This window comes from Gymnoscopelus braueri (assembly GCF_963280865.1).
Source record: "Gymnoscopelus braueri genome assembly, chromosome: 9".
Taxonomy (NCBI): Eukaryota; Metazoa; Chordata; class Actinopteri; order Myctophiformes; family Myctophidae; genus Gymnoscopelus; species Gymnoscopelus braueri.
In genome coordinates this window covers 52,256,761-52,270,414 of record NC_137610.1, presented here as the reverse complement: position 1 = coordinate 52,270,414, position 13,654 = coordinate 52,256,761, and the positions used below count along the sequence as shown (strand labels likewise).

Here is a 13,654-nt window from a genome sequence, read left to right as displayed (position 1 = left end):
AAAACCTTTAGAACCGCAAACCTTTAGAACCTTTAGAACCTTTAGAACCTTTAGAACATTTCACATCTTTCAAACCTTTAGAACCTTTCAAACCTTTAGAACCTTTCACATCTTTCAAACCTTTCAAACCTTTCAAACCTTTAGAACCTTTCAAACCTTTAGAACATTTCACATCTTTCAAACCTTTAGAACCTTTCAAACCTTTAGAACCTTTCAAACCTTTAGAACCTTTAAAACCTTTAGAACCTTTAGAACCTTTAGAACCTTTAAAACCTTTCACATCTTTCAAACCTTTAGAACCTTTCAAACCTTTCAAACCTTTCAAACTTTTCAAACCTTTAGAACCTTTAGAACCTTTAGAACCTTTCAAACCTTTCAAACCTTTAGAACCTTTAGAACCTTTAGAACCTTTAGAACCTTTAGAACCTTTAGAACCTTTCAACCCTTTCAAACCTTAAAAATGTCAAACCTTTAACACTACTAACACTATCAATACTCAATACCAGCAACATTCTTAGCGATCCCACACTGTTTCTTCAGGAACAGTACTTTCTAGTTACATAATGTTATTTTTAAGCCGCATGGCTTTTACATGGCCTGTTGACATGCACTGTATCTGAGACCTGTGTTCATAAAAAAAAACAAGATGTTAGGCTGCCTGTCAGATGACATCACTCTGCTAAGGGACTGTCATTTGGGAGTTGACGGTGCCTTAGGCTTCACCCTTGTTTTCCCCTCACACCTCAGCCATGTTAACCAGCAAGCAACAACACCTTTAACACCCTGATCCTCCACGCTTTCATGTTTTCCGTCTCAGTTCCCACTGGAACCTGTCTTTGTCTATCAGGTCTATTGCATCATCGGCCTCTTAACACAATGTAGGTTACTTGGGAACGTTGAGCCTGTGCCAGAGGCTGTCACTCACACACTGCTGTCACCTCTACTGTCATTGACCCTGAAGGCCGGAGACTATGTTTTCGTCCCCGTCCTTCCTTCCGTCCGTCCGTCCGTCCGTCCGTCCGCCCGCCCGTCCGTCCGTCCGTGCGTCCAACTTTGCATGCATACTCCCGTGAGGCCAAGGAAGAACCTCTGCCCCAACGTTTTCACAACGGCCTATTATAGTGAAATGTTTTAATATTACTCCTACAGATTTTGTCCAAGCCAAATCGATACACCATTTCTGTCATGTGATGGAGACGTATCTGCCAAATGTTTCATATGCCATTCTGATTGGCTACGATTGGCTTTCAAAGTTTGCGGAAGTGGCCTGTTTTGCACAAAATGTCACAAATCATGAACACAGCGTCCGATTGCTGAGAAACTTTGCTCGCACATTTCCACTAGGCCAAGGAAGAAATGCCACCCAATTTTTCAAATCAGCCTCATGGAAGCGCTATAACATAGGCTACTGATTCACGTTTTGGCCTATATAAAAAATCCTTTTGAACACCTACTTCAAGGGACAGGTGCATAGGAGTAGCGCTATATGTTGAGAAATGTTTGTTATGACTACGTTAATATCATTTAATTAATTTAATTAATTTAATTAATTACATTACTAACATGCGGACCTCCGAGGCGCACCGTTGGTCCGATCTGCACCAAACTTGGCATCAACACTGGTCAGGGGTCTGCCATCAGAATAGCCACACCAGGGACCACGTGAGGCACCCAAGGGCCTGGGTGCCACAGGCGCACCTTGCTCTGCCCCCTCTGTGTTCCTATTGGCTGGGGTTTAAACAGCCCAAACTCCAGTTTCCAGCATGCTACAGGCTCGAAACTTGGTGGGTGGTCTTACGGGACAGGCTGTAATTACTTAAGCCCCACATCTGTGTTCATATTGGCTGGGCTTTAAACAGCCATGACTCCAGTTCTCAGCATGCTTAAGGCCCCAAACTTGGTGGGTGCTCTTAGACGGCCAATCGGGACAGGCTGTAATTGCCTAAGCCCGCACTCTCTGTGTTCCTATTGGCTGGGCTTTAAACAGCTATTAATCAAGTTCACAGCATGCTAAAGGCCCCAAAGTTGGTATGTGGTCTTACGGGACGGGCTGTAATTGCTTAAGCCCCAACCCCTCTGTGCTCCTATTGGCTGGGCTTTAAACAGCCATAATTCCAGTTCCCAGCATGCTAAAGGCCCCAAACTTGGTGGGTGCTCTTGGACGGCTGATGCCCCGCCCCCTCGCCCCCTCTGTCTTCGGCCATAACTCAAGTTCCCAGCATGATAAAGTCTTCAAACTTGATAGGTGGTCTTATGGGACAGGCTGTAATTGATGAAGCCCCGCCCCCTTTGTGCTCCTATTGGCTTCGGTTTAAATAGCCATAAGCATGCTACAGGCTCCAAACTTGGTGGGTGGTTCCACCAACTTACAATTTCATCTAAAATGAGCATTTCTGGTTTTTCCTTCACACTTCCGGTTTGTTGGATTGCCTTGAAACTTCACCCACACACTCTCTGAGGGGTGTGGAGTTCAATGGTGTAACCCAGAAGTACCGGAAGTCCATCCGACCACCAGAAGTGAAATTGCAATTTGTCCCCCCACTCTGATCATTTATTTGCCCCTACCTGGGTGCTGCAAGTGCACTATGCTCCAATCTTCACCAAACTTGGTGCAAACACTGTTCAGGGGTCTGCCATGATAATAGTCACACCAAAAATGAATTAAAAAAATGCACACATGTGCACTACAACATTTCAAATGGCCATAACTCGGTGACCATTGCTCTGATCATAACGATATAGGACTGGATTTGAAGGCCTGTAAATATAGGTTACAAAACACGCACATCATGCTGTATTGAAGAACACTTTAAACTAGTGATTGAAAAAGTAAACTCATTATGAACATGTTTACTGAGGTAATTAATCAAGTAGGATGATTTTTTCCATTGACTAGAAATGACAGGAAGAGTTCTTGGAGACAACTAGTCACCCCCTGCTGACCATTATAAGCAACTGAAGCTTGTTGACATTTCCTGGACTTTACTGGCCTAATGTTATAGGCCAGAAGCTCCCCTAAAGGAATAATGGGAAAAATATTTATTCGATTTTTAATACATTTTCTAAAATCCATAAGACATTCCATGACTTGCAGTGTTGAAAAAATAGCCCTGTTGAGATAGTGTTGATGACATATGTGTTATGCCCTGCCTCTGCCCAGATGGGTGCTGTGAAAGATTACATAATGGCATACATCGGCACAGGGGATGGCACACCACTGTTTAAAGAACTGGACAAAGGATTTAGAAAACAGAGGAGGAGAGTCATGAGGTCTTCTCTATAGACATACACCTGCTTTCATACTTATACTTGACCTTGATATTGTTCTCTTCATTCCCTCCTTTGTCCTCCTCACCTTCCTCTTCTTGTGAGTTACAGGCACGGTTGAATCTCAACAGAATTCACAAGGATGGAGACTTTATTCTGGGAGGCTTGTTTGAGATTCACCTCTCCTCTGTCTTCCCTGAGCTGTCTTTCAGCTCCGAGCAACAGGATCCCATTTGCTATGAGTGAGTATAGCAAATGCAGTATCAAGCAAAAGAACTGGACTTTGTCTTGATGTATCGTACCATAGGATTATTTGGTGTATATTTCTACAAATAATACAATAATACATTATGCAAGGTTACAAGTGTCATTTTGTGTCTTAGTTTTCACATTGAAGGGTTCAGATGGGCCCAGACCATGGCTTTTACAATTACTGAGATCAACAGAAACCCCAGCCTGCTTCCCAATGTGACTCTGGGATAGAGTCTCTATGATAGCTGTGTTACTCTTGGAGTTGCGTTCCGTTCAGCGTTGTCACTGATCAGTGGGAGAGAGGAGAAGTTTCAGTTGGATGAGAGCTGTGTTGGCTCTCCTCCAGCGCTCGGAGCTGTGGGCGATCACTCATCACATTCTATCGCCATCTCTAGTATATTAGGATTGTACAGAGTGCCCCTGGTAAGTTTCTTTGCATGAACCATTTTTACTATCACCAATTTAATATATTATGTTTTATCTTTATTTATTTACAAATATAATATGATGCACAATGATTAAAGTATGTTTGAAGCTTGAAAGGACATATTTACTCTCAGAGCATATTTTGAAGGTTTTCATAATGTCAGAGTTCGATGCATCTGTGTTCCAGGTTTGATTCATCCTGGACCTCACGGCCCTGAGTCAGGCTGGTCGTGGTCACATACAATGTCTTAGTTTTTTATACTATCGGAGGTGGGGATAACACTATTTGGTGTCATAACATTAAACCTCATACATCACTGGGATCCATACATGATAAAGTTACACCGATGTTGTAATACAAAATACATGTGCACACACACAACATGTGCACACAATTCTGAACACATGAGTGTCATTCAAATTTCTCTGTATTCCGCAAAGTCAGATGCGCGAGAGAGAGAGAGAGAGAGAGAGAGAGAGAGAGAGAGAGAGAGAGAGAGAGAGAGAGAGAGAGAGAGAGAGAGAGAGAGAGAGAGAGAGAAGAGAGAGAGAGAGAGAGAGAGAGAGAGAGAGAGAGAGAGAGAGAGAGAGAGAGAGAGATCAAAAGCACAATTATTTTACAGGTGTGTGCTTTGCCACAGCAAAGGTGTCCACAGTGTTTACGAGTGCATATTCGTGGGGTGTGTAGCCTGTACGTAGCCTGGTAAACCCTCCCTCCGGAAATCTCATTTCTATTTGATTCCTGGAGTGAGTCTGGCATGTGTATGCCAAACGGCCGCGCCTATCAGCGTCGTCGCTCATTGTTCTGTGATTGACAGCTTACGTTGGCCAATCAGGTGGCGAGTTCGAGTGAGCCCAAAACACGAACGGCAGCCATCTTTTTCTTGTGCGGCCAATTCTCCGCTATTTTTTTACTTCAAAAAGCTCTCTAACTTCTATTTTGAGGCACGGAATTTACTTATAAGATATCGTTTGGATAGAATTTAGTTGTTTAACTTCATATATGTGGTCAATTAATCATGACAAAGCCTATTTAAAAAAAATAAATTAGAGAACCGGTAGGGGCGGGCAGTGACGAAAAAGGCAACCCATTTTGGGTATGGCTGTCTCAAAAGTCCCGTCGCGTCACATTAAGACTGGTGAACTGCTGATTGGCTGAAGGGGAAAAATTATCATTGGCTGAAGGGGTTGTCAGTCAACGGTATTACTCCCGCCCAACTCCAGCACAGCCAATATTGCAGACAGGCGGATCAGGCCAGACTCACTCCTGAAATGAAATGGAATTGAGATTTCCGGAGGGAGGGTTTACCAGGCTAGCCTGTACGGCCTACACTGTGACTATAGGGTAGACTACAGTGTTTGTGTCAAAAGCTCCAACTGGTTTCTGAAACTGGCCTCCAAATTGCAAAGGCTACCAGCTGTGTATTTGCAGCAAAATCAAATTGCAACTTGTTTGTTTCTTGTGTGTTCGTTTGAAACGGTGCGAGTGCTGCGGGGGGGGGGCACATCTAGGTGACCAGTGACTGATTTTGAGCGCTGGAGTGGAGCGTGAGAACAGCCTCATGAGCGTGGTCCTGTCTCCACTCACATTGTTTAGGGCAAAAGGCAAAACGCTGCCAGTTAACCCATTAAGACCGGAAAGGGAACAAATCTGTGTCATTTTAAGATATCTTGAAAAATCGCGAACATTTGTGCGAATCTTTGAATATTATATTCTACAAACATTTTCTTTTAAAAAACGTTTATGTTGCTATATCAGTGGTGCTCCAACTTTTCCATGTCAAGGAGGACCCCCAAAATGATATGTATTTGGCCGCGGACCCCATCTAAAAATATGTTGTTCTAGGGACCCCCAGAAGCACAGATCGGAGCAAAAAATGTTCATTTTTTTTTTCAAAAAATAGCAGATTTACAAGCTCATAGCGTGGCACTCTGTGCCGCGCTATGAGCTTGTGTATCTGCTATTTTTGAATAGCACAGAGAAATCTAAAATTGACACACAGATGCGTTCCCGATCTTAAAAGGTTAATTTGCAAAAGCTGTCTGAATGTTGTAATGAGTAGGAGAAATTTTGATTTTAAGCATCAGTCTGCACGGACCACTCAGAGGCAGATGTGTCCTTCAATCATATAGGAGTCAGAATGTAGAATTCTCTCCATAATGACTTAAAAGGTTGTACAAATATGTATCAATAATTTTTTTATAAAAATACATTTATTAGACAATATGAAGAAGACGAATAGGAAATAATTGGACTTTGTTTTGTTTTGCTTGTTTTGTTTGGGATTTTGGTTTTGTTTAAACTTGCATTTAGTGCAAGTAGGTTGTATGCGCCGATCATCAAGTATATATATTTTAAAACTGGATAGGGGGTAGGTATTAATAAGAATGTATTCTTCTGACTGTTCCTTTTCGCTTTTAGGTGTATTCGATTTAATGAATTAATATCCTATGATATGAACTATATGTACTGTAATACACTACCATGTGCGAAACAAAATAAAATGAAATGAAATGAAATTAAATGAAACATGCTTTGCTTGCAGGGGAACGTTGTCCTAACTATGTAGTATATTACAGAACAGATGAGTTGTGCCTCCAACAGGTCAGTTACCATGCCATGTGCTCCTGTCTGAGTGACCGGAATCTGCACCCTTCCTTCTTTAGAACGATCCCAAGTAATGCCTTCCAGGTGAACTTCCACTGACAATAGATGTGTGTTGGTATCAAGTAGTTCATGTTCCACATACTTGACAAAAAAAGATTCCTTTCTAGTCAGTGCATTTGATGCTGTATCATCTCTAATTTGTATAAAATGAAGAGAATGATTAGCCCATTTTATTGTGGTTTCTGAGTAGGATGTTCACTGATTTGCTGATGTGAATAATCTATCTATCCTAAACACTTCACCCATTAAGACCTGGAACGCATCTGTGTAATTTTTTTATTTCAGCTAAAAAGCGTTATTTTACACTTTGGCTATTAAAAAATAGCAGATATACAAGCTCATAGCGCAGCACTCGGTGCCGCGCTATGAGCTTGTATATCGAGGAAATGTGTGCAAATTTATATTTTTATAACATTTTAAAACGATTTTTTTTACTCAAAATGCTTCTGGGGGTCCCTGGAACAAAATATTTTGAGATGGGGGTTGGCGGTCAAATACATATAATTTTGGGGGTCCTTCACATGAAAAGGTTTGAGAACCACTGATATAGTTTTGGATTTAGAAGACATAAGTAAGAATCGGCCTCACGTTAACCCTACATTCTCTATATCAGGTGGAAGCTATGCTCCAGATTATGAGACGGTTCGAGTGGACCTGGACAGGACTGGTGATTAGTGATGACGTCTATGGCCACAATGCAGCTCGCATCTTCCAGTCTGACTTGGCCCAGTCTGGTCTGGGGTGTCTGGCTTATTTGGAGGTTATGCCCTGGGACAATGACCCGGCTGAGCTCCAGAGGATTGTCACTGTGATGAAGAAATCCACAGCTCGTGTGGTCATTGTATATGTATACGGCATCCGTATGGTTAAACTCATGGAGGAGGTTGGGGTTATGAATGATATGTTCCACGTTAATTTAGTGATTCATAATCATAAGGAAACTGGAATGAGTTATGTTGAAGTGAAGACATCCTTTCATATATAAAAACATAGGTTGCAAATGCAATTTAATTGCAAGCATTTTCTTTATTCATTCAAATAAATAAATGGAAACTCATATTCATATTAAAATATGAGAAAAATGCAATAATTACAGTACATGACTTTACTAATTACTGATACAATATATAAGAGAAGAAACACACATAAACACAAATATTAAGTGAAACATTCTTGACATGAAAGGTGGTGATAATTTCTCTTTAATATTGTGGGAAAACACACAGCATCCCTGGGGGTCAATAGGTCAGTGGCCCATGTTAAACTGAGGTATGTTATCTGAGATAGGGTTAGGGTTAGAAGTGTTCAGTGTCTCACATATATTCACATTTGTGCTTTTTTTCTCTCAGTACTTCTCCGCACAATAAGCAAACAATTAATACAAACTTACAGACAATTTGATGATGATGATTATTATAACTAGTAGTAGTAGTATTTTTTTGAATTATTGATGTTGTTGATCACAATCAACAGGTGGTAAGGCAGCATGTGACAGGTCTACAGTGGATAGCTGATGTGGGCTGGGCCAACGATCCTAACCTCCAGACTCCAGACTTCATGCCGTATCTCCGAGGCACGCTGGGAATTGACGTCCGTCGTGGAGAGATATCAGGCCTCAGGGACTTCTTGTTAAATATACATCCTAGAAATGACCATGACAACAGCCATGGAAACACACTGGTGAGACATTTTGTCAGCATCTAGAATGCTGTAATAGTGAACTGTGCCATTGTCTTACACTTTTTCATCACACGGCCTTGGAGGTATGGGTGGGGTGGCTTTCGGGGCTTGGGGGCCAATAGCGTTTCTCAAGCTTGACTTTGGCTTGTTCGTTTAAGTGTGTGATTGTCCTGGATGAGAAGCTCTCTTAAAAATGTATTGATTGGTTGATCGACTGATTGAATACAATTTGCAAACAGTAGAGCAAGTACAATTACGCAAGAACTCTTTTATGGTGGTTTTGATGAGAATAGGGAGTTGCACCGTGGACTGTTGAGCCACTTTCTATGTGGCATCTTCTGAAACAATACGTTGTTGGGGTGACCACGAGGGAAGATCACATCTGCTGATGCGTGTGGCTATCCACACAGCAAATGTAGTATTTAAATTGCTAATTCAATCTGATGTTGGTTTTTAAATTTTCTCAAGGTGTTGTATTTCCGTTTAAGCCTCCTTTTTGTTTCCTCAGGTGAGGCAGTTTTGGGAGCACACGTTTCAGTGTAAATTTGCACCCCTTCCGTCACAGTGGGTGGATGCTGGTGGAAGGGTGTGTACTGGACAAGAGGACCTAGGAACAGCAGAAACTAAACTTCTGGATGTGTCTGAACTCAGGCTAGAGTATAATGTGTACAAGGCTGTGTATGCTCTGGCCCATGCCCTCCATGACATGTTGCAATGTGTGCCAGGAAGAGGGCCTTTCGATGGGCACAGCTGTGCCAGTTTGCAGACAGTCCAGCCATGGCAGGTGCAATATCAATACACACTTTATTAATGTTTCTAGTTTGATTTCATTTAGAATAATAATGAATATGTAAATATGACATTGGTAAAAAAAGCATCAAGCATCAAGGTACCATATTGCTCAGGGCAAGTTGCTCCTCCTATTGTACATGTCTATTGAGGGAGGAGATTTCTCCACAAGCCTCTGAATTGCCTATCACAGCCCTTTCTGTGTGATCAACAGGGAGTTTAACCATGCTTAACATTTCTGAAACCGTGACAAACTGTTCCCAGTTTGTGTGGCATACAGGATGAGAGGGAATACCAACATTGACATGCATGCTAATACTTATTATGTCAGATATCAGGTGCTCTCCAAAGAGCACAGGATCTCAGTTGGCTATATTTCTCTCACTCGTCATAATTCTGTTCATCGCCATTTCTAGCTTGTGTATTACCTGGAAAAGATCAACTTCACCACATCATTTGGTGATCAAGTATCGTTTGATGAGAATGGTAATGCCTTACCAATCTGTGATGTCATAAACTGGGCGTGGCTCCCTGATGGAAGCACGAAGGTTCGCACTGTAGGTGTGGTCAAGAAGTCAGCCTCCGCAGGTGAAGAACTCATCCTTGATGAAGACATAATCTTATGGAGCTTTGAATCTACAAAGGTCACTTTGGTTTTCTAAAATAGCTCATGTCGAGCTCATGAAGTGAATGCAATTTAGTTTAGATTGATCATTGTTACTTTCCTCTGTAGCCTCCTCGGTCAGTGTGCAGTGAGAGCTGTTCCCCTGGAACCCGTGTGGCCAGAAGGAAAGGAGAACCTGTCTGCTGCTTTGACTGCATTGCTTGTTCTGAGGGTGAGATCAGCAATGAGACTGGTAGGTTTACATTGCATTATGTACAATAGGTTATCTTTAGGATGATATTGTACCTTTGATTCTGTTTTCTTTGTTAGACTCTACAGGGTGCACCAGTTGTCCAGAGGACTTCTGGTCCAGTCCCCAGCGTGACTACTGTGTCCCTAAGAGCATGGAGTTCCTCTCCTACAATGAGGCCCTGGGTATCTCCTTGACAATCATCTCATTGCTAGGGACACTTATCTGTGCCATTGTGCTGGGAATCTTCATCTATCATCGAGACACGCCCATGGTACGCGCCAACAACTCAGAACTCAGCTTCCTTCTCTTGTTGTCACTCAAACTGTGTTTCTTGTGCTCACTTCTGTTCATTGGACATCCCAGACTCTGGACTTGTCAGCTGAGGCATGCAGCATTTGGGATCAGCTTTGTGCTGTCTGTCTCGTGTATCCTGGTAAAGACTATGGTGGTGTTGGCTGTGTTCAAGGCCTCCAAGCCTGGGGGTGCAGATATTATGAAGTGGTTTGGTGCTATACAGCAAAGAGGAACAGTTCTAGCTCTTACTTTCGTCCAGGCAATAGTATGCATAGCCTGGCTTGTGTCTGCCTCACCAACTCCTTATAAAAACACACAATACCACAGTGATAAGATAGTCTATGAGTGTGCGGTGGGATCAACAGTTGGTTTTGCAGTGTTACTAGGTTATATTGGTTTACTGGCACTCCTCAGTTTCCTCCTAGCGTTCATGGTAAGGAATCTTCCAGACAACTTCAATGAAGCCAAGTTAATCACTTTCAGCATGTTGATCTTCTGTGCAGTGTGGATAGCCTTCATCCCAGCATATATAAGCTCTCCAGGCAAATATGCAGACGTAGTGGAGGTATTTGCTATTTTAGCATCTAGTTTTGGCATTTTAGTGGTGCTCTTTGGACCAAAGTGTTATATAATCATTTTTAAACCTGAGAGAAACACTAAGAAGTCCATTATGGGTCGAGGTGCCACCAAGATGTAGAAACGCAAATGCAATGGCAAGTCTGTATTTTACAACAGTGATTGTATATGGACATGTTTGATTACTAATAACCCTGTAATTAGTAGATGCAAATTAAATTAAACGCAGCACGTTTTCAGATTCCTTTCAGATTGGCTACGATTGGCTTTCAAACTTTGCAGGGGGGCCCAGCAAAATTTCACAAATCATAGGAGTTTAATGTCCTGCTCACGGACAGTTCGACACCGGGACCAGGAGGATCTTCGACGTTTGTTGTGGCCGTGGATGTTAAAGAGAGAGCACCATCAAATTAACTTGAAAAAGTGATGACACAAATCTCTCATAAATATATCAATATACATTTTCGATCATAATTGTATGAACAGGCACATTTGAGGTTTATAACTCGCTCAATCGCTCAAAGCTACCAGAGCTAACCAGAGCCAAGTCTGCTTCTAAATAGTTAGATGCCACTGATAGGGATTCTGGAGCGTTACACATACTCAAGACACTTCAGTCATATTATTATCAGCAAAAACTGAAAACCTTTTTGTTAAGTGACATAAAGTTTTGACGTAACCAACCGGGAATTACGCAATTAACGTATTTAACGTAAGTAACGTTGCGGTCGTCAGTCAGTTTGGACATTTACATTTACACTGGTTCTGGACATCCGAGGCTGGACATTTGGATCCAATATGGATTGGATGCTAACCACGTCCAGTGATCACAAGAACAACCCGATGATGATGATGATGATGATGATTTTAAATATATTGCGCATAGTTTCTTATATAACAGCTTGAGGGAAAGAGCTCTGCTGCAAACAAACAAACGCCTGGGTACCGAAGCTAGCTTGTTAGCATTTTATCGTCTTTTCATTGTATCAGTACAGTACAGTACAATTTAATATGACGATGCAATGATTGTGTAGTCATGGTGTTATAGTCAATACATTGGATTATTCTTTAAATCCATCTGGGATGTGTAACTTGTGTCAGTAGCTAGCTACATGGCATATCCAGGACGTCTGGGCACTATAATAAGCTAGCTTGTTAGCACTTTACTATCGTCTTTTCTTACCTTAATTACCTTCTTTATCAGAACAGTTATTTAACATGACGATGTAACGATTTTGTAGTCATGGGCCATGGTGCTTTATACAAATTGGATCATTCTGTAAATCCATCTGGGATGTGAAACTTATGTAAAATTGCACAGTGTAACAATGCGATCCCAACATATCCAGGACTATTTACCAGGGGTATATTCATGTATTTTCCAAAGTCGTGTCGAAAATGTGAAGCTATAAAAATAACGGGTGATAATAATTATTATTTGTTATAATATGAAATAACTGTTTGTGTTATGCTAAGTTGCTGCTTTACAGTAGGCCTATTGTACTGTACTGTATTGTTTTTTTTTATCATATCAATGTTTGTATGATTCAAGCTCTTCTTAAATAACCGGGCTGTTAACTTCTGTATTTTTTTTTTGCACGGTGTAAGTGTATTAAAGTTATGTTTTGCATGTAGGCTACTCTGTAACAGTACAACGCTAATTTCACTAAATATTGCTAAGATATAGGGGCTACATGGTTTATAGAATTCATGCCTTATCAAACTAGCAACTTGTTGTAAGTGCATCATTAAGACGTCCTAACACACAATATCAAGGTTAAAACGGAGAATGGCAAACAAACTATAATATAAACATGAAAAAGCAAGCCGCCGCCGAGACCTCCAGAAGAAGGCCGCAAGCCGCGGGCTCCAGTTGTGAAGTGGCTCGGCCCTTTGCGGGGCGGTGGGAGGGATTTATGGAATCTGCACCTCCTTCTTCACACAGCACTGAACACATAGGGACCGTCACTAAATAGTTGCATAATGCATTAGCAAATATTTGCACAACTATTAAACAATTAAATTGTGACAAAGTAGAGGCCTTTAATATCAACATTTAGCACCTTGCTGAGAAGCAGGACAGACTGGGGGTGTTGATGAGTTGCACACAATCGGTTTCATTTGCTTGTTAACTACTGTCTTTTGCTTTGGTAACTACCCACAACAAAAAGGGTAGCAAAGCTACCGTAAAAAAAGAAAAAGCAAAGCTTCCGAGGCACAGCAGCATAATCCACCCCTACCGACAGGATCGGTCGCGATCTAATATTGCGTGTTCTTCTACACATCTAAAAGTTGTGCTGTCACACGGCACACACAAACTTTAACATCGATGTGCCTGTGTGGAGCAGATGAATAGGTGTGTGGAAATACCAGCCAGGGACATCTGGTGAACATCCACGATGACAAGGTAGATGGAGATCCTTCAATTATATAATATGCTTACCCAAACTCTCTCACGGAAAAATGCCAGCCAACGATTTTGGCAAGATTTGATTCATTAGTGTTTATTTTGTTTGAATGTTCATTTCTTGTTTTTTTTATATTTTATGTGCACTATGCTTTATAGGGCATAGCAGTGGTGGCCATTCTGTTGTGGCCCATTCATTTAGGGATATTTCCAAAATGTTTATATAAATTATTTTAAGCCTAGAATCAAGCCAAATAAATATATACATATAGTCTGTATCTACGCCTCCTGAAAGGTACAATTTAGGCATTTATCAGACACTCATAAGAGTGTCTGCTAAATGCCTAAATTGTAAAGTGACTTACAAGAGACTTCCAAGCAAGGTAAACACATAGATAGAATGCAGAGAGACAGTGTAGTGCCTCTGTAAACTAGGAT

General features: G+C 41.4%; 1 protein-coding gene across 1 annotated transcript; it reads left to right on the top strand.

Moving 5' to 3' along the window:
* Window positions 1-1,563: 1,563 nt before the first annotated feature.
* Window positions 1,564-10,930, top strand: LOC308092376 (extracellular calcium-sensing receptor-like; the record flags this gene model as incomplete). Its single annotated transcript, XM_080438226.1, has 8 exons — window positions 1,564-1,585; window positions 3,797-3,942; window positions 7,227-7,496; window positions 8,087-8,293; window positions 8,859-9,077; window positions 9,499-9,726; window positions 9,816-9,939; window positions 10,026-10,930. 8 exons carry the CDS (start codon window positions 1,564-1,566, stop codon window positions 10,928-10,930), a joined length of 2,121 nt encoding a protein of 706 aa, XP_080294352.1.
* Between the last annotated feature and the right edge of the window lie 2,724 nt (window positions 10,931-13,654).